This window comes from Citrus clementina, unplaced genomic scaffold (genome assembly GCF_000493195.1).
Source record: "Citrus clementina cultivar Clemenules unplaced genomic scaffold, Citrus_clementina_v1.0 scaffold_3, whole genome shotgun sequence".
Classification (NCBI taxonomy): Eukaryota; Viridiplantae; Streptophyta; class Magnoliopsida; order Sapindales; family Rutaceae; genus Citrus; species Citrus x clementina.
In genome coordinates, this window is record NW_006262339.1 from 37938568 (window position 1) to 37960065 (window position 21498).

Sequence of the window (21498 nt, forward strand, 5' to 3'; positions counted from 1 at the left end):
TAAGCTTATCATACCCCTTTAAAATCCTTATAAAATCCCATTTTTGTAAACATAGTTCTATTACTAGTTGAAATTATATAAAAGGAAAAATTGAATTCAATCAAATTAAATTAAAATGTCTTTAAACCCAAATATGAAGCCTATCTTTATAGTTTAACACATGATTTAATTAATTTTTATAAACTCGAAATTATTTTGAAATGACGAGGAAATAAATTATCTAATGATTGATTCTTACTATGAAAAAATATAGTTTAAATTTAATTAATTTATTCTAGACGATATTTGAATATAATTAAAACTCTATTGGATCTTTTGCCCTTTTCTGTTATTGTGATTAGGAAGAGCTATAAATGTAACCACTTGGGTTTCACAAGAGTTTTCATGAGATGTTAAAAGTCCACTGTTTAGGCAAAAATAAAGGGATAGCCCGGCACAAAAATAAGCCCAGCCCATTTTAAGAGAAGTACTAAAAGGTAAATATAAAACTGAACAGGGAGAAAACTGGAAAGTGAGTACATAGAAATTCTAGGGTTTATTTATAATCAGCACTTTAGCAGCTATAAAAACTTAAAGCTTCGCTTAGCTCTAGGGCTTGGGGGCGTGCTTAAATTCGAAAACTCGAGTGGAACAAAAACCTCGACCGAGAATGGTAAATTTTCTTTAAATTAACTTTATTATCTTTATTTTTCTGTAATTCTTTTGTGAGACATGAACATGACATGTTTTTTGTTCTCTTTGTTATGGATCCGTTACCTGTGTGTAATTATATGTGTGGTGCAAAATTTATAATGGGTACTAATGATTTGTTGTTTTACCTCTTTTATCATCTGGGTTTGGTTTATTTTTCCTTATTTTTTTGGTATTTTTGGTGAAAGCTATTGTCTTTTTGCATATAAAGTGTTGATAAAGTGAATGGTGAATTAACTGTTTGTAATGATTTTGATATTTTCTGTGTTGGGTGAACGTGTCTGTGTTTAGTAGATAGTGTTTTTATTTGTGTTTTGCTCATTTCCTTGCCTTTTGATTAGTACGCTGGAAGGATTTTGTAGATAAGAGGTTAATAATGCAATAATGAATTAAATTAAAAATAAAATTTAGTGGGATTGAAGAAGGTAGTTACTCCTATCATTGTATGTTCAGAAAATGCTTTGGTTTGACCGACCTTGGGAAATTAGACATTTTTAAATGATGTTTATGTACCAGGAGATTTGCTTTTGTGGTGTTGGCTTGAGTTGATTGTCGGTGAAGGTGGCTAAAGATTTTCTTGTACTTCTTGATGTGCATTCTATTTGATTTTTGGGGAAAAAAATATCTGCTCCTGTTTAAATGGTTGAATGGCTTGAAGTTAGCACAAGTCCGTATCAGTTAACAAATTGAACCACAATACTCATTTATGTATATATTCAATTAGCCAATGCTTGCTTATTGTACTTTTGTAATTAATGCTCACAGTTGTTTTGAATGTTTTCTAATCTGTCTTTCTTGTCCAGTGTTCCCTGCTGCTTTACATTTATGCATTAGCTTGTGTTTTGCTTGTTGATTTTTTTATTTATTTATTTTTATTTATTTATTTTTGGTGTTTAACTTTGATTTGAATTGTGATTGAGTTCATCCAACATTTGCTGATAATTTAACTCATGATGCATGAAACATTTTTAAGTTCATTTGGTATTTTACAATATTTTCTTCTGCTGCTTACTTTGTAGTTTTTGTTGTGTTGCACAGCCTAAGCAGATACACGAGATCAAGGATTTCCTTCTTACCGCCAGAAGGAAGGATGCACGCTCTGTGAAAATCAAGAGAAGCAGAGATGTTGTCAAGTTCAAGGTTCGCTGCTCTAAGTACCTTTACACCCTTTGTGTGTTCGACTCAGAGAAGGCTGACAAGTTGAAGCAGTCTCTTCCTCCAGGTATGTTGTTGATTGAAATACTTGTCAGTTTCTGATGCACAGAGCTATTATGACTCATTGTACTACGTAGCGAAATTTTTGTCTTTCCAATGCTTTTCTAGAATTAATTTCTGTCTCTGCATTTCATGTATGCAGGTTTGAGCGTCCAAGACCTGTGAGTGTATGCGAGCTTGTCTTAATTTACTAGGTGATGAGAGCTGCTTTTTTACATTTCATGCTGTTTTCTCATAGTAGAAATATTGTGTGGATTTGAGCGTATTTGATAATTGTTATTGTTAGAGGATGCGGATCTTTTTGCCAGTTGATTTATGGACGTTGAAACTTGGTTTGCACAATTGCAACTTTTTGCCTACTACATTATCTTCAGTTTAATTTCTGGATGAAATCTTGACAAATCATTCCTCCACAGATTGTTGTGAAGTATTTGAGATATGTATTTGAGTTAGAAGTATTAATCAACTATTAAGCTCAAAATCTGGGTGAATTCGGTTAGGGAATATGAAGTTGTATTAGTCCTAAATTTCATTAACTGGAAAGTTGGGAACCCGTTAAAAATTCATCAATTTTTGGTTTGGTAATAGGTATATGCGAGGTTTTGATGCTTTTGGTGTTTAGTGTATGGAGTGTGATATGGGCTAGCCGGCCGGTACCAAGTCCTACTAGTTGCCATACTTGTTGCCATCGGAGGCAAAGGTCTAAGGTCTTCGGCCTTGGAGTTTAATGGAATTCAAATTTCATTTCGAGTTGTTTTTGGTATTGAATTAATAATTGTTAGGTGAAATAAATAAAACAAATGAAAACTTAAAATAATTCTAACTGTTGATTCAGCAGCACTGAATTTTTATCCTAGCCATAAATAAAAGTTAGTACTTTAAACACTTGAGAAAAGCTCTTGATAAAATAATTCTCCCTGTATTGTCTTTTCTTCTTTATTTGAATCCTAAGTGAGAAAAATTTGAATGTCAATAATTAGTAAAAGGGGCCTTATCAGAACACTGAAGGGATGTTAAAAACACAATTCCAAATGAAAGCTCCAATAAATTTGATTTTGTCCAATTATATAACGGATTGGGATCCGGTGTTGTGCCGACTTCTTATTCAACTTCTACAAATCATATTTCTCTCGTCTGCTTCGGCTGTTAATGGGTAGGATTAGTTCCCTTTTCAATTTTTTCTACTTTTTAAAAAATGCATCGTATTGAAATAAAATCTTAATTATAAAACATCGCACTTTTTTCTTTCCGCTTGTTTGCTTTCAGCCTCATCGTGCATTCTTGAAACAGACTTCACTTCCATCGTCATCATCGTGATATCAATTGAAGAAAGTTTGAAAGAAAAAAATTCAATATGGTTTTTTTTTTTGCATATTTTTTTCGTTAATTAAAGTGGCTGCAACAAAGATTAGTTTAGAAAATTCAATCGATTTATCCTGCAAACCGAGACTAGGCATGGGGTTTGATCTAGAAGAAGCAAACACTTCTTGAAAGTCACACGCTGGCTGTTAATCAAAACCTCCAAAAATATATGTCCATGGTTGATTCTCGATTTGAGGAGCTACGGTCAACTGATGCTTTGACGTATTAATTCTGCTGCTAAGTTAAATAAAATAAGGTATTTTCAAAAGCAAAATGGAATACATAGATAAAACATCATCTTAAACAAATCACAATCTAGAATTAGAGCATTTTCGACATGCCTAAGGAAAAAGAATACGTGAAAATGGGTGAAGGAAAAAGAATACGTGAAAATGGGTGACGCATTTGCTAAGGAGTGTTGATTTGATTGGCTCTGCAAATTCTCTTGGGGCTCGGTTCCAATTCCTCTACATCCGAAGTTCCACTCGCGCTTGGCAAATCATCCAATTTCCAAACTTCGGTAGCGAAATTGATAGTAAAAGTGTTGTCTTTGGTCTCGCTGGGATTTGCATATACTGGACATACTCCGCAACGTTTTATCTTCTGACCCTTTTGGTTACGCTCAGCGAAGAACTTCAATGTGGCAGTTGCACGATGGTAACCATCAGGAAACCCAACATTCAAGCAAGGTTTAAAACCAAGTATGACATGATCTGAATCAATGAGTTCTTCAATAAAGAGCGAATTGTAACCCAGATCAACATGTTTGGTTTCAGAGAGAGTCTCTATTTCTAAGTCGAATTGACACTTGACGTAAAAAAAACGAAAACAATCAGAATCAACTTGCTTTAAATCAGGAACAGCACAAAAAGCAAACCCGATTAAGTTTCTGCAAAAAGAGTGCGGTGGCAGTTGAATACATATCGAAGATCCTGAACTTTGATTGCTGAACCAGTCAGGAATTTCGCTCCCAGGTAAAACAATTAGGGATCCCCTGAGTTCAGAAAGTTTCTGTGAAATGACATTTAAAAAATGAAAATTGTAAGATGAAAACCATGATTTCAGATATAACAAAGAGGGACAGAGTAAACAAGAGAGGGAATTTGATACCTCGTTGATTGCCTTTTCATAGCCCAGTCTCAGTGATGCAATTGCCATATGCCGAATTCTTAGTAGTGAATCTGCCAAAATCTTGTTGTTTGCTTTTCCATTCAGTTTCAAGCAGTTAGTGAACCCAAAATAAATTGGTTGTGACTCCAGACGTCCGGGTGCCCATTGAATAAGGTCAGGAGAGGGCTTGGATAGCTTTTCGAGTACGGATGCATCTAGTTCTTGTAGACATGACGGAATCTCTGGCAAAGATTGAAGCCGCTTGCAGTTCCTTGCATTTAGTGATTGTAGACACAATGAAAGTTCTGGTAATGACCGAAGCATGTTACAATCCTCCAAGTGAAGATATTTTAGACACAATGGAAGTTCTGGTAATGACCGAAGCATGTTACAACCCGTCAAGTTAAGAGATTCTAGACACAATGGAAGTGCTGGTAATGACTGAAGCATCTTACAATCCCTCAATTCAAGAGATTTTAGGCACAATGGAAGTTCTGGTAATGACTGAAGCATCTTACAACCCTCCAAGTGAAGAGACCTCAGCCGCGACAGTTGCTTGATACTTGCAGGTAAACTCTCAAAGTTATTTCCACTTAGATGCAAGCCTGTCAGTGAGGATAGACAGGCAATCTCTTGTGGAATTTCCATTACAGCACAGTCACTTATTTTTAGAAGTCCCAAAGAAGATAAACCTAATAATAATGATCGAGGCAATGATACCAAACCTTTGCATCCAGAGAAGTCAAGACTTCTAAGTACGTTTGAATCTGCAACAGAGGACGGTAGTTGACTAATAGTTGATCCAACCGCGCAGATGTATCTCAAAGATTCTAAATTGCCAATGTTATCCGGCAACTTATCAAGTTTAGAGCAATCTTCTACGAACAATACTTCAAGCCCCGGTAGATTTTCAAATGACGATGGCAGCTCTGTAATTGCCGTCTGGCCTAAATAGATGCGTTTTAAATGTTCCATTTTCTCCAAGATTTCTGGGAAACGCTCAAGGTTCAAGCAGCCATTAAGAAAAAGGTCAACCAAAGATCTCAATTTACAAAACCTAGTTGAAATCGTCTTCAGCCGTTTGCAATACCTCAAATACAACACTTTAAGATCAGTTAGGCACTCTATTGATGATGGAACTTCTTCTATTGCAGACTGGTCTAAGTATAGCCGTGTAATTTTCCCAGAAATCTGTGGAAACTCTATGAGATTAACACAATAGGAGAAATTAATAGTTACTGGACAAACAAAATGAAGATTGCTTGGAAAAGACCTAAGACTTTTGCAGCCCTCAAAAGACAACGCACTGAGATACTTGAAATTCTGGATAGATGAGGGAACACAAGCCTTTTCTCCTTCCCAAAGTTGCTCAACTTTACTAAAACGCAAATTCAGTTCAACAAGGTTCTTTGCCTTGAAATTTGATGGCAGTGTCCTTAATGGATATGTGTCCCAATGAAGATACCTCAATATTTTAGGAAGACAATCTAGGCCTTTTGGAAGCTGCACTTTAGAGTATGAAAGTTGTTCTTCAATGCTCATACTTAGAAGCTTTTCAATCTCATAAAACTTAGGTACATAAAATTTGAGCAATCTCAGATTAGACATATTTGTGAAGGCTCCGGGGTCTAAATTGATGCCTTTTATTTTGGACAAATTCAGAAATATGCCTTCAATTGCATCGGTCCCCTTATAAAACAAAAACAAAAACAAAAACAAAGAATGAGTAAGCCTAAAGCAAAAAAGCAACATTCGTAAACTTTGTTAACTAAGAGCTCCTTAAACAACAACAAATTCTGCAATCTTTGATTTTATTTTTTAATATATTAAATATCTATATGCGAGAAAAGAAAATTTTGGGGACCATCGCAAAATTAAACTAACCGAAAAAAAAAATTCAAAATTTCTCTAATTTACAAACCTGTTATCTTAATATCTAGAAGTTGAGAAGACAGGGCCTATTTGATTGGTATAAGATTCCAATTTTTTTTTTTTTTTTGTCGATAGAATCCAAAATGTTAGTTCAAAATTAGGGAAAAAAAATGAAAGTCATTTTTTTCCCACTAGCTGTAATTGTATCCAAGTCAAATTGAGATACGACTCTTTTCGAAAGGATTTAACCATCTTATAGCCTCCTTAAGGTACATTTAAGCCAAAAGGAGTGATTGGAGGCAGAACTAGGTGGGCCAATCAGTCAATTTTATTAGTGACTGTTGCTTAAAAAAAATTATACTCTAAAACACACTTACTTTTTTGAAAAAAAAATATAATTATATTGAAGTAGAACCAGGTGGGCCCATCCTCATGGCACTCACTTTGTTCTGACACTCTTCACTAAATTTGAAGAAAAATAAAATTATACTCTTCACACTCTTATTCAACGTTCCAAAATTGATAAAATCTGGAGTTTTCTTTAAAAATTTAAAATTTGAAGACTTGTTCTCTTGACACCCTTAGTCATTAATTTTACCTAATCATGGTTTTTATGATTTTGGTTGTTTTGTTCATAAAAATGCTTTTACTAAAGGATGTTCTGGTAATAATAAAATTTATAAAAAAAACATGGGTGTGCTGGTATGGTTGGAAAAATATGAGTGCATAACTCCAAACAAATAAAATATATATATATAAAATGGAGGATTCTTACCTTATTATGCTTTAGTACGCGGCGGATTTCCTTAGGATCCCACAACCTGCTGCGTTTGCCTGGCTCTTTCTCAGATTCTTGGCGAACAATCTGTCGCCCCATTTCTTGCAATAAATCATGCATTTGCAAGCCATTATATGACACTGTTATGAGTGACTTGTCCACGAGGACATCCAGTCTGTGAGACCCAGAATCATCAAGTATCCTTGTCACAATATCTTTATCCTCTCCCTCAAAGAAACAAGCAATATCCAGAAATACACTCTTCACATTGGGCGTTAATTCATTAAAACTAATCTTTAATATATCATAAATATTATGAATATCAGATTCACAAATCCGATTTAAGTCGTCCAAAACGTTTCCCCAATGGCTTTTCCTCTTGAGGGAGGAACCCAACACTTTAAGAACTAATGGATTGCCATCAGCATACTTTACAACTCTCCGTGAGTCACGTTTGAAATCTTCAGGACAATGCTTTTCTTTAAAAGCGAAGTTACAAAAATGCTCGAAAGCCTCATCAAATTTCAATCCATTAACCCTATATATTTTCTCCACTGGAAACGTCTCGAGGACATGTTTATTCCTAGTGGTGATGACAATTCTACTTCCTGGACCATACTGATCAAGCCCTCCAATCAAACCCTCTAATTGTCCATCTTTACTCACATCATCAAGCACAATCAACACCTTCATGCGTCGGACCCTCTCTTTAGTAAATTGTGGAATATTGGGACCATCTACTTTAAGTTTTTCTCTTAATATCCTTGAAAGAATTTGCTTTTGTAGATCTTCTAATCCATCCCCTCGTTCTATATTTCTCCTAACATCTGACATAAAGCAGCTACCTTCAAACTCTCTGGAGAATTGATTGAAAATAGCTGTGGCAAGGGTGGTTTTGCCTATACCACCCATGCCCCAAATTCCAACAATTTGGACAGTATCCGACAAATCCATGCACAGAAATGGTTTAATCTGCTCAATTCGTGAATTTAATCCAACTAGGCCATTGGATGAATCCGTTGAGACTGTTATTTTTTCCATCTTCTTTAAAACATCTTCGACAATTTTGCTTACAAGTTGCGCATCATGCCTAATATGAAGGTGCAAAGATGCAAAAACATTGAGTCAAATCGGGCCAACACAGAAACAGAGATAAGATAAATTAGGAAAGAGAGTTACCTGAATTTCGTAGATTCGTGGCCAGCTAGATGGGATGTTTCTGTCAGTGCATCCCTCCACTTCTGAACCATTTCTGGCTTCTCTTTCAACTGTTGTTTCAGCTGATCAAAACCGTGCCCAAAACTTCCAGTTTGATGCCGCACATCGCACGGACTTACGCTATAGAAAACTGGAACAACGATTTGGCCGTTTGTGTGCTTGCATTCAAGAATCTTGACAAGTTCATTCAGGCACCATTTTGAAGAAGCGTAGTCCTTTGAGAAAATGACCACCGAAATTTTTGAACCTTCGATTGCGTTCAAAAGAGCAGGTGAAATCTCATCGCCTCGCCTAAGCTCTTCATCATCAATAAACGTTTTGATTTTCGTTCTTTCATTCAAATTATAATGGAGATGGCATGTAAAGCTCACGCGAGTGTCCTCTCCTCTGAAACTGAGGAATACATCATAATTGCAAGAAGAAGAAGAAGAAGAAGAAGAAGAAGAAGCAGCCATGAAGGAAATTTTAGAAATTTGGTGACAGAAACAGAGAATTAATCTTGAGAGTTGAGAGGGGATATGTAAGAATGAAAATGCGTAAATAGTAAATAATTGAATTAATCTGGCGAGTAAATGGTAAATAATTGAATGGCCGGAGCTTTCTTAGTTTCTTGGAAATTTCCTGGAGCTTTCGTATACATGATTTGTCAAGTCAAGAAACATAATCATGATAATGGGGCAGACCAGGAAGGAAAGAAAATTTTATCCAACCAATAAAGGAAGGAAAAGTAAAGAAAGAAAATTTCTTTGCTGTCTTTCTTTGCTGGAGCTAGCTAGAACAAGAGAACCAAAAAAAAAAGTGATAACGTGTATGGGTCCTTGAAAGGAAAAGCAAAATCGCTTGGTGGCCCAGCAAACTTAAGACCGAATACGTTTTTACACAATATGTCAAGCACATAAATGACAAAAGCCATTTCATTTCATTTCTCTTTTACATGTTATTAATTTTTGTAACACGGGGTGGCAACATATGCATAATCAAGTGAGGCAAAAGGGTTTCAAATTATGGTGGCAAAACGTGAAGAAGGATGCCAACTGAATTTGTTTTTACAAAATTCAAGCTCATAAATGACAAAAGCCATTTCATCTCCCTCTCACACGTCATTAACTTTTGTAACACGGTGTGTGCATCGTCAAGTGAGGCAAAAGGGTTTCGATTACAGTGGGAAAAGATGAACAAGAATGCATCATGAATAATTCCTTCGATAAAGCGAAAATTAAGCACAGAATAATCCTAAACTTTAAACTCTAATATCTTATAATGTATTGATTAAAAATAATCCTAAGAGTTCCCAATTGAAACTTCCGTAAGTATTTTTATTGTTTTGGATAAACAAATTGCACTAGGATAAAAATTTGGCAAATTCAGAGGATAATGGAAAATAGTTATGCTTCAATAGGCCAAAGATTAGAGAACAAAGAAGAATTAGTTACTGATATACAAAAGAGAAACACTCCAAAATTTCAAGCAAAAATAGTTTCATATACCATTTCGATTTTGGAAGGGGTGAGGTTTTGAACTTCAATAGTTTCCTCTAAAATCAAAAGGCAGCAATTAAGCTAGAAAGAACAAAGAAGACTTATTGATACCTGTATGAGATGTACTGAAAACAAATTAAATAACCCACAATATATATGACACGACCACCAAAAGAGACACACTATTCTCACTAGGTAGTTGTAACAAGAGCGAAATGTTTTAACCTATATCTACGTGCACTACTAGGAAAAAAAAAAAAAAAAAGGCATTTATGAGGGGTATTACCTGTCGTCTATCTTGTTGCACGACAGTTGAGCGACCGTCATTGATTCCAGTGTCAAGAAAATAAGATGATTGTTTACATACGTTATTTTATGTATGACATTTATCTGTCACTATTTTGGTCATAATTATTTTGATGAAAAAAATTCGCTTATGATTAATATTTGTCATAATCACTTCCATGCATGACAAATATGTGTCATAAGATAATGACGTATACAAATAAATTTGGTGGGATTCCAAAATTTTAAATGAATTTAGTGGCGAATTTCAAAATTTAGTGGATATTCATATTTTTTATTATTCCATTATTAATTTATTTCATTAGTTATTGTTTGTATTTAATTAAATTTTAATTTTGAATTGTATAAATATATTTTATGAATTATATTTCAATTTAATTTTGCCAATTTTAATATATTACTTTTTAATTTCATAGGAATATATATATATATATATAACCATTAAAACTAAAAAAGAATGTGAATTTAAAATTAATATGAAAAAGCCAAAAGTAATTTCATAATTTGGTATAATTTATAAACAAAATATGTCTTCTTTAGATATACAATCCTTCACAACAAATATAAAGAACAAAACCAAAATCAAACCCATTGGCTACTACTGCTGGAAATAAAGCCTCTTCAAAACATCACCCCCATCATCTTTGAGAGCAATCCCACAAGCTCCACAATAGTGGTCTCTAATAAATTGATTGATAAAAGATCTGTATTTGAAGATAATCAAGAGTTAACAAATAAAATTAATAAATTCTAGAGCTAGAAAAGTGGATCAAAAGTTATCTACTATGAGTACCAGAACCAAAGTATTTTTGCCAATAACTATTCAGCAAACCTGATAAATTATGCATTAATAAACTAATTCAAGAAAATTGAAAGCTCAAAAAAAAAAAAAAACCGAAGCTAGCTAAAATTTTGAAATTTCAAATATCGAAGTCGTGTAACTATAAAAACTATTATCATTCATTGAAAAATGAATAAATAAAAGATGATCAAGAATTATAATCAAATAAAAACCCCCAAGTTATGGACATAAGTAATCAACTTAGATTTGTTTTAGAATATTGATATGACTTAAAAGTGATTTCTAACTCCTAAGTATAAGAGTGTCTTATTATATTATAACTCGGTGAGTCCAAGATCGATCCACAGAAAAAGGATTAATTTGTTTATTTAAGTTTATAAAAAAAAAATAAAAATAAAATTTAAAAGTATGCAATTTAATTTAAGAAAAAACTATAAAATTGAATTAGTTAGGGTTATGAATCCACTCCTAGTAATAAATACAATTTAACAATTTCTCTTTATTTTATTTCTCAAAAGATTAATTCTATAAATTAAAATAATTTTCCCTTTAATTTTATTATGGATTAAGAACTTAATGTGCCAAAACTTAACTTGTCTACACTAAGTCAAAATACCATTTTACCATACTTTATACTAAGATTTTAAGAATTCATTGTGCCAAACTCCTATGTGTGTCTACAATAAATCAAAATTTCAAAATATAAAATATGGGTAAAATTAAATAGAAAATGATTCAATTTATAAAATTAAAACTGGAATTTGATTAAATCATATTTCTAACTATGAATAGTTAGTTAAACATTTTTGAAATAACAAAAATTATTAAAATTGAAAAACACAAAATTAAGAAAATAGAATTTTAAAATTGAAATAAAACTAATTTTATTGATTGATAATATATTATAAAGAGAGATGAGAAGAAGAAATTGAGGGGAAAGAAGAGAAGAGAATGTGTGTAGAGGTGTGTTCCACCCTCCTCTATTTATACTAATACATGGTTAATCCACACCACACAAATAAATAAAACTAATTGCATCTTAGCCTTATATTTGTCCCACTAATAAAACACAAACCTAACTTAATCCACTAATGCATATCCAACACATTCCACTAACAATTACCATAAAGTAGTGTACTAGGGTATATACATAATCATTTTACATAACTCTGTACTAAATGTAATACATCAGCAAACTTGGAAATCATACATTTACTACAAAACTGCACCAAATAATACCTAGAGGAAATAACTCTCAATACTTACCGGGATCATCATCGCATGAGTAGAGGGTGGAAAACCTCTCAATATCTAACAAAATTTAACTACATCATACAGGTAAAGTAATCTAACTCTCAATACACAATGCACATAGCTTATGGGGAAGACTACATATATGGTGATTGGCAATCACATATCATGACTCAATTAAATATATAATATGTGTATATAAAATCATAACATAATATAAAATCATATTATCAATCATAAATGCTTCACAAAATACAAAATGGTAATAATACTATCTACTCACAGATTTTGTTTCACTCGGGGTCCGTTGGGACTCTTGTGGGTTCCCAGATTCTTGAATTTCTCCTAAAATGCAGGATTCAAAAATTAACTGTTAGAACTGATATAGAAACTAATACGTACGATGTAAATTAAATAATAACTTCTTATATTTCACAAATCTATTACCCATTGACTCACTTAATATAGATCTAACGGTCCAATTCTATTTCCTATAATATTTCCCTCAATTCCACTTTTCAAATTCTTTTCCACTCACAACTTCTTAATTTTCTTTTTCTCTTTTCCCACTATCGGCTTCTTTCTTTTCCCACTCTCGGCTTTTTCTTTTCTTTTATCTCCTCTACTTTCTTATTTCTCTCATGTTTCTTTTATTCATTCTCAGTGCTCAAATTTGATAAAATGAAGCAGCTATCAAAAATTTGCATTTATATAGCCACCAAACAGCCACCGAATGTAAGCAAGTAGCTCTCACTTTTTAAATATATGTAGGCACCGCTTGAAGCAAGAGAACATGTAGCTAGCTACTTCCAATTGCCTGCACTTGTGCTGTATAATTGTAAAATTGGACTTGGGTTTGAGAGGCCTCTTCAATGCTTTCTATTATCTCGTAATTATTGTTATTAGAATATTCCAACCTAGTCTACGTACAACTGCATTCTTCACTCGTCCTCATCGTAGGCCTCTCTACTTCTCTATGCCTCGGTCACATTGCCTCGAGCACATGGTGCTTAATACTCCAAGAAGAGCCTTCACCTTAACACTCCAAGAAGAGCCTTCACCTTAATACTTCAATTGTCTTTGTTGCTTCCCTTTGATAATGGAACTTCCAATAATGCAATGCAACTATTTGCCACAACTCTTAGGCTCTGTTTGGTATTGAGGTGGTGTAGCATAAAAGGTACAAATGCTATAGAAAAAAAGATATAATTATGAAATAAAAGTTAATAATATATAGTAAAAATAATTTCAGATAAGAATTTTAATAGAATTAGTAAAGATATAATAAATTTTTTATTATACAAGTGTAAATCAAATCAATTTAGTTTTCAAGCTACAACAGTTAATGTTTACAAAATAATTTAGTATTGTATCTTTTAAGCTATAATTGTTCAACCTCAATTTTAAACAGAACCTTAATAAAATGAGAACTTAATTGGACATTCTGATCACCTAAATGGATCTAGAACATGAAAAACCCTAAAAAGGGACTCTAACCAAGATTTAGTCAACGACTTTACCTTTTTTTTCATTTCAGTTTTTTTTGGTTGAAACTTTTGGTGATATCGATGCTTGGACACTTGGAGATTTCATGGTAGCATGCTTGTCTCCTTAAGCCGCTTAGCACCAATACACCATTTTGGAAATGAAGTCCTTGAATAAATATTTTACTTCATTCAAACATTAAAAGCTCAACTAGCACTCAAAATAAATTCCACTCCTCATAACTTCTTAATTTCTTTTTTTCCTCACACTTCAATTTATTTATTTATCTTTTTTTGTGCTTCTTTATTTTTTTTTTTTGTGCTTGGACAATCTTAGAGAATGATGTAGGACATTGTTTTAGGATTTAGATTTTGTTTTTATTTTAGGTATTTTGATATTTTTATTTTTAATTAAAGTCCATTACGGTATGTATTTTAGTCTTTTATTTCCAGTATAATTATAATTTAGTTTCCCTTCTAAGATGACTTAGGGAAATAGGTTTATCCTATTATAAATAGGGAGGTCATGTTATTATTTTCATAAACTTTTATTAATGAAAAAAGACCTATTTTATAACTCTCCTTGTAGAATTATCTATCAAAACTCGCTTATAAAGTCGTTTGGATTATAATATCACCTAATCTTATTTATTGAGTCATTTAGATTAGAACGAGATCTAATCGTGCTTCGATTAGAGCGTAACCTAATTGCATTACTTTAGTCGATACGAGAATGATATCGAGTATTATTTATCCTATCAATCTTCTTCCATGATACTGCTCTGTCATTGGTATCAAAGCAGTTTTATGCCTATTACACAACGTTCTTGGTTACCCGCATCCAGCCTACCAAATCCATCATTGAAAAAAAAAAGTTCCCAAAATTTTAAAAACCCTAGCCGCCATTGCCACCACTTAGCCTAGCCGTCCCTTCAACCATAGTCGCCCGTCAACCCACCACTAAATGTACTAGCCTCGACTGACTAAAACTAATCAAACCGAACTTACAATCATTGCCATAAACTATCACAACACCAACCAAAACCCACAACTCCACTACTTAACTTATTGTCGTTCGGCCACCTTTGCCATTGATCGACACTATAACTCACTCCTCTCTAGCCATACATCCAAAACCAGTCACTATTGCCACCAACAACTAGCCATAAACCACCATAAATCACAGCCAAACTCACCACAAGTTATTGTTATTTCAAGTTGGTTTTTTAGTCAAATTGTTACTGCCACCATCACTATGCTCCTGCCACCATATCTACCAAATCTGACCATCATCACTCCAATTGACAGCAGTGTAAAAACTTGACAATAAATGGAAATTACCATCTTATTTATAATGTGCCAGACTTACATACTTACATCTTAAGAAATTTCTTGATTAGGTAGACAAGATTGGACATTGGTTTATAGCTTTACACACTCCTAAAGAATAGAACGTACCATTTGCTTTTGTAAATTGGGAATAATTGTTTTAGATCGGTGGGAACATTTGCAAGATTCTCAGCTTGATGAAGGCAAATGCAAAATTCAATCATCGAACCATATGAACCATATTTTACAATCTAAGTTTATTCATTTTGATTATTGTTTGGTACAACAAGGTACGAAATCAGTTCTAATTATGCTTTTGAGTTTGAACGATTTTTTGGATGCAAATATTATTATGACCCCGAAGAGTGTAAGTTACAAGATGTTAGAGGGCCAAGTTTTCATATTCATAATAAAATGCCTACATGCACTATCTTCACTTTACAACATGCAATTCATTTACCACACAAATCGAGTCACAATATCAATGAGACTTAAATGACATGCTTAAAATAATTAACACAGTAAGGATTGAATCAACCAATGGTGTTTCCCTAAGATAATGCATGAAGATATACTAATGAGTTCACCTATTCTTGACGATGAAGACTCGGTTAGGATGCCAAAAGATGAGATACAATTTATTATTGATTTAAAGTTTCAATCTAACAATTTGTGCGAGAATGTGCATGATGTTTCCTTGGAAGATAATGTTGAAGATGATGAGACTATTGATTTATCTAAGATTTTTAAAGAAGAGGTACAACCTACTAATAATTTAAGCATTAAGCCTAATAGAGTGATTGAGATTGCGCGGAAAAATCAAATTGAAGAGACCTTAGCAACATTGGCAAGATTATGCCTATCTACGTTGAAGATAAGAAAATTATTCATGAAGAATATTTGATTGCAACAATAACATTGATTGGCAAGAACATTAAGCGAGATTTGGCAAAAGATTTGAGAGGCTTGGAAGTGACTCATTCATACAAGACTTCATCTTTTTGAAAAGTTACTCATTAGCACTAGAAAACAGGAAGCTTTGAGAAATTTGAGCTTCAAGCACGATTGATGGCCAAGGCTACAAGTTCAATCTCCAAGATACATTGATGTTTCACTTTAAGTTCTATCCTCCAGATAAACGCGTGGACGAATTTTTTTTTAATAGGGGGAGATCAATGTAGGACATTATTTTAGAATTTTAAAATTTTTTATTTAAGGTATTTTGATATTTTTATTTTTAATTAGAGCTCATTATTGTATGTGTATTAGTTCTATAGTATAATTGTGATTTAGTTTCCCTTCTAGACTGATTTGGGGAATACATTTACTCTATTATAAATAGGGAAGTCTTGTTACTATTTTCATAACCTTTGATTAATAAAGAGGCCCCTCTTTTATAACTCCCTTTGTAGGATTATCTATCAAATCTCTCTTGTAGAATCATTTTGATTAGAGCATCATCTAATCTCGCTTAATGTATTATTAAAAAGAATTCATTGAGTTGTTTGGATTAGAATGAGATCTAATCATGACTTCAATTAGAACGTAACTAAATGGCGTTTATTTGATCAGGTACTAGAACGAAATCTTGTGTTTATTTATCCTATCAATCCGCTTCTGCGACACTACTCTGTCAAAGAAGTCGTATTTATACATGATGAGAACTCATCAAGACACAACATATTTTTAACTACCAAATAGATTCCAACCACATAAATGAAATACTATCTAAGCAACCCAAGAGGGGGGTGAATTGAGTTATTCAAAAAATAAGCTAAGCAAACCACACAACAATTAAATCTATTGCCTTAATGAAATAAAAATAAATAAATTTAATCTAGCAAGATAATAAAAGAGTAAGGGAAGAGAAATCAAACACGTGATTTTTACGTGGTTCAGCTAATCGTGTCTACGTTCATGCCTCCAAGCTCACCGGGTTTGAGGATTCCACTAAGCAAGCCTCCAAGGCTTAAATCGCTCTTACAATTGACTTCCAAGGTGTCAATAAACCTTTACACAAAGAGATTATCCTCAATCTCTTATCCAAGTGTATCCCAACACTTACAACCTCTCAATTTGTTTTTAAAAAATATTACAAAAATAAATCTCTCTCACACAATGTGTTTGATTACAAATGAAAATCTAAAGTGTGAGTAAGTGAGATGAATACAAGAATTTAAAACTCAAAGAAAGTTGTATGCTCAATAATTTGCTCAATGACAATTGTTGGAATAGTTGTTATTTGAATTTAATTGAGCTTATTTATAGTTGGAGCTGGAAACTAGTCGTTATTGACTTTCTGCTCACTGTCGGATGGCCGTTAACTAGATGTCGGATCGCCGTTAACTAGATGTCGAATCGCCGTTTAACTGGTCAATATGACCGTTGGGCTGAATTTTTAAACTGTCTGATCGTCGTTAGTGTCCAAAGGCTAATCTTTCAATTATGTTCAATGTCGGCGAGCCGTTATTACGATGTCGGATCGCCGTTAGTGTCCAGAGACTAATCTTCAATTCTGTTTGATGTCGGCGTTATCAAGATGTCGGATCGCCTTTTTTCTACAATGACTGCTACAGTGAGCTTTTTTGTAAAATTATTATTTGGCCTCAAAACTTTATAAAATTATACTATGACCCAAAACTTTATAAAACTTATCAAATAAGTCCATTTCTAGAATTTTAAGCAATATTTGCTTATTTCAAAATTGTCAAACCTTTTTCAATTTAAATCATTAACATGAGAATAACCAATTTTATATTAAAAAAAAAACATTTTCATAGAATATAAAGTCTTTATAAAGTGAGAATGATGATTTAAAAGTATATGAAAACTATTTTGAGCTTTTAAAAGATTAATCAATCTTAATCAAGTTTGTTATCACCAAAATCAATAATAAACAAATATTTATGTTAACAATAAATGCTTATAACACATATTAATCAAACAATTATATAATAGTAATCAAGCTGCATTTTCAAAGCTTATTTGGTGGCAAACTACGCCAGTTGATATTCAAAGCACTCTTTCTAAAGAGTGTTTCTATATGTTTGATCATCGTACTAAGGGTAATTTTTAGGGACCTCTCCTGAAGTTTGAAGTATTAACACTTTGGTAGAATGTATTGATGCAATTACACATACCTCCCTCGCCGTTAATTACCAGTTAAGTTGACCGTTAGTTGACTGTTAAAATTACTAAAACACCCTTCCCGTAAAAATAATAAATTATTAAATAAAATGGATGAGAACCGATGGGTACAGGCAGCTGATGAATTGCCATAAAATATAATCAATCTTTTCACCAGCTACCACAACTTAAAATAAACCAAAAAAGAGAACGCAATAGGAGTGGCAAAGAAAAAAAGAAAAAAAATTGTGGAACCAGCACGAAATTGTCGAAAATTCTAATAGGTGCTGAAAACATGCCAAAGTAGTTTAAAATAAAACCATTATATCTCTACAACTAGGAGATGCCATATAAGCTACGATTTTGTTCGAGTCTCTCTAGTTTCCAACTGCAAATTAATCAATTACGGACGATGATGACGCAAAAGAATTCAAAACAAGGATAAGTCAAGAAAAAATATTGAGAAAAGATTTTTTTTTTCTCTTTTCATTCCTTTGCTCAGTGCAGAACAACTTCATAACAGTGATAAACCCACTAATTTTTAAATCAAAATTTACATAAAGGCTAAAGCTTTCTATCATTACACTTTGATTAGCTCAAAATGAAGAAAATCAAAACCCACAGTTGTTGAAATCAACATGCACAAAAAAAAATTCAAAATACGAAGAACCCATTTTCAGGTTTAATTAACCCAGGTTCAACAAAATCATCTACAGATTATCTCTTTCTCACTCCTGTCGCGGATGAAGTCGTTCGCCGCTGGTACTCGCTTCATGGAAGACTTGGGCCACCATCAGAACTCATCTTGTTCGTAATTGAAGCTAAAATGTTTTTTAATCTTGAAAAGGTTTTGGGCAAATGCAGCTGCTTCTTCACAGCCTTAGGAAGACGAAAATGGTTGGGTGTTGCTTAGATGACAGAGAAAGCTAAGTGCAGGCTTTATTTTGTGAAGATTTTTTTTACTTTTGTCCATTGGTCATTACACACCACTAGATATTAGAGTAAACCAAGCAAGATTTCACAGACATCAAGAACTTAAAGCTTTAATTTTGAATTATTTTGAATTTTAAATAAGCTTTTACATATTTATCCTTTTATACTAACACCATACGTATTTTTATACTAACGGCAAGGGAGGTATGTGTAATTACATCAATACATTCTATTAAAGTATTAATACTTCAAACCTCAGGGGAGGTCCCTAAAATTTACCCATCGTACTAATTTGATTGATTTGCTATTTTACTTTCCCCCCCCCCCCTATGTCTCTTTTGAAGAGTAAGGTTCACTATGACCTCTGATTTTTTTTTGTGTTTTTTTCTTTATTATTAGTAATAGGTCTGTGCACAAGGCTCATTTCAGGAAAAAAATAAAAAATAAAACTATAGAAAATGATAATAAAAAACTAAAAATAAAATAAATAAACACGCATGACACTTAAATCAAACAATTTCTTTATTGCATTCATTTAGTCATAGGATTACGATAGCAAAAACAAAAATAATTAAACACAAACATGACATGTCAATTTATTCAGCCCTCAAAATAAGTAAAGAAGACAGAAGTACGTAGTTCACAAGCACTGCAAGCGACTACCTTATAAAAAGTAATTAAATAAGTGGTAAAAGCCATCCAGGACTATCTTATAGCACTATGAGCGAGTATCTTAGAATATTGCAGCCTCATTCAGGACTGCGGCCTTCGCGTCGTCTTCCTCATCCTTGACTTCTCTACTATTGCCTCTTAGAGATGGCAAAAAAGCCTGGCCCGATCAAGCCCATTTCCATAGGCTTTGGCTTGGGCTCCCTATATAAGGGTTTAAGAGAAAAAGCTCGGGTTAGGCTCAAGCCCCTTTTTTAAAAAAAAAATTTATAAATTAGAAGAATAAATTTAAATTTGGAAAATAATGGAAAAATAAAAAAGAAAGCTTAAATTCCAAATTTATATATTAATAATGAATCAAAAAACTTAAAATTATAATACTAAACTCTCTTTTAAGTGTTAATTAATTAAGAGAGTGCTTTAATTAGAGAATTTGGTATTAAAAAATTAAATCTCTAAACTTTTAGTAAACAAAACATAAACTTACAAATGTTACACAAAACTTGTAAATCAACACTAAGTGTAAAATAAAATAAAAAGTAAGTAAATAAAACATTAAACATGCAAATAGAAAGTAAAACAAATAAACTAACAAAAGAGTGGTAAAATGATGTATTATTGATAAACAAGATATAAACTTACAGATGAAACATAAAAATTATAAATCATTATTAAGTGTAAAATAACATATGAATTTTGTAAATGAAATAGAAGATTTATAAATGAAATGTAAAATAAGTTAAATATTATAAGAGTTATTAAGAAAATAAAACTTACAAATATAAAATAAAAACTCACTATAATAATGATTACCTTATATATTTATTGTTTTTATTTCTAAAATTGAATACTGATAATTTTTGGTCTATATAATACATGTAATGATATATGTGAAATTTTATTAAGGATAAAACTTATTTCTAAAATCAAATTTTGAAAATTTTTTTTTCATATTTTTCAAAATTGTTTGCAAGAGAAGTGATTTTGCATCCTAAACATGCTCAACAACAACCCTAAATAAGACTTTTTTTTTTTTTTGGCTTGATTCACATCAAGAAAAATGATTTTACTTAATTAACTTGCATATTTAACAAATAATATGACGGAAAAAGAAAAAAGGTTTATAAGTGTCCTAGCATGAACATAGAATTTATGGTTAAACCAATTTAATGAAACTTATTCCAATTGTCTTCAATATAAATTATTTGTTTTCAATTGAAGAGTAATTTTTTTCATTACCTAAATAATTAAATAAATAAACTTTTTTCTCGAGTACATGCGGATTAATTTTCCGACTCCATAAATTCTCAAACTGAGTTGTTCTCTATAATTTCCAAGCCAACAGTTGATATATTGACCACTTTACATGAGGAAAATTCTTCCTTACCTGATCTGTTGTTGCTTCACAAAAAGTTTGCAGAGGGAGAACTTTCTTCAGCTTTCTCTGTTCGTGATGGACTATTACTTTACAACCATCGATACTACGTCAGTTCTCACTCCAAATTAAAGAGCACGCTTCTTAAAGAGTTCCATGACTCTCCCATGGCAGAGCATGCAAGTGTGAAACGCATCCTAGTTCGGCTTTCTTCCACTTTTTTCTAGTCGAAAATGCGCTTTGATGTTGAGAAATACATTGCTTCTTGTCTCACATGTCAGCAAATTAAAAATTCTACTCAAGCACTTGCTGGATTACTTCAACATTTACATGTTCCTTCACTTGTTTGGGATGATTTGACTATGGATTTTATTACAGGCTTGCCAACTTCTAAAGGCTTTGAGTTAATCTTGGTAGTGGTCGATTGTTTAACGAAATCAGCCCACTTTGGTGCACTGGCATCTCAGTTCACAGCTGACAAAACAGCTACTCTTTTTGCC

General features: G+C 32.6%; 2 protein-coding genes across 4 annotated transcripts; one reads left to right on the forward strand and one right to left on the reverse strand.

The window, feature by feature from the left end:
- Positions 1–544: 544 nt before the first annotated feature.
- Positions 545–2386, forward strand: LOC18048781 (60S ribosomal protein L38). The gene is made up of 3 exons (XM_006442904.2): positions 545–652; positions 1729–1912; positions 2048–2386. Exons 1-3 carry the CDS (start codon positions 650–652, stop codon positions 2068–2070), a joined length of 210 nt encoding a protein of 69 aa, XP_006442967.1. The 5' UTR covers positions 545–649; the 3' UTR covers positions 2071–2386.
- A 1122-nt stretch (positions 2387–3508) lies between these two features.
- On the reverse strand, positions 3509–8982 carry LOC18048782 (disease resistance-like protein DSC1). 3 transcript variants are annotated; one of them, XM_024188714.1, is made up of 4 exons: positions 8207–8982; positions 7025–8117; positions 4378–5568; positions 3509–4278 (listed from the first exon to the last, which is right to left on the reverse strand). In XM_024188714.1, exons 1-4 carry the CDS (start codon positions 8698–8700, stop codon positions 3676–3678), a joined length of 3381 nt encoding a protein of 1126 aa, XP_024044482.1. In that variant the 5' UTR covers positions 8701–8982; the 3' UTR covers positions 3509–3675. The 3 variants fall into 3 exon arrangements, with proteins under 3 accessions (XP_024044482.1, XP_006442968.1, XP_024044483.1); XM_006442905.2 differs by having other exon boundaries at positions 4378–6066; XM_024188715.1 differs by having other exon boundaries at positions 4122–4261; positions 4378–6066.
- Positions 8983–21498: the final 12516 nt, after the last annotated feature.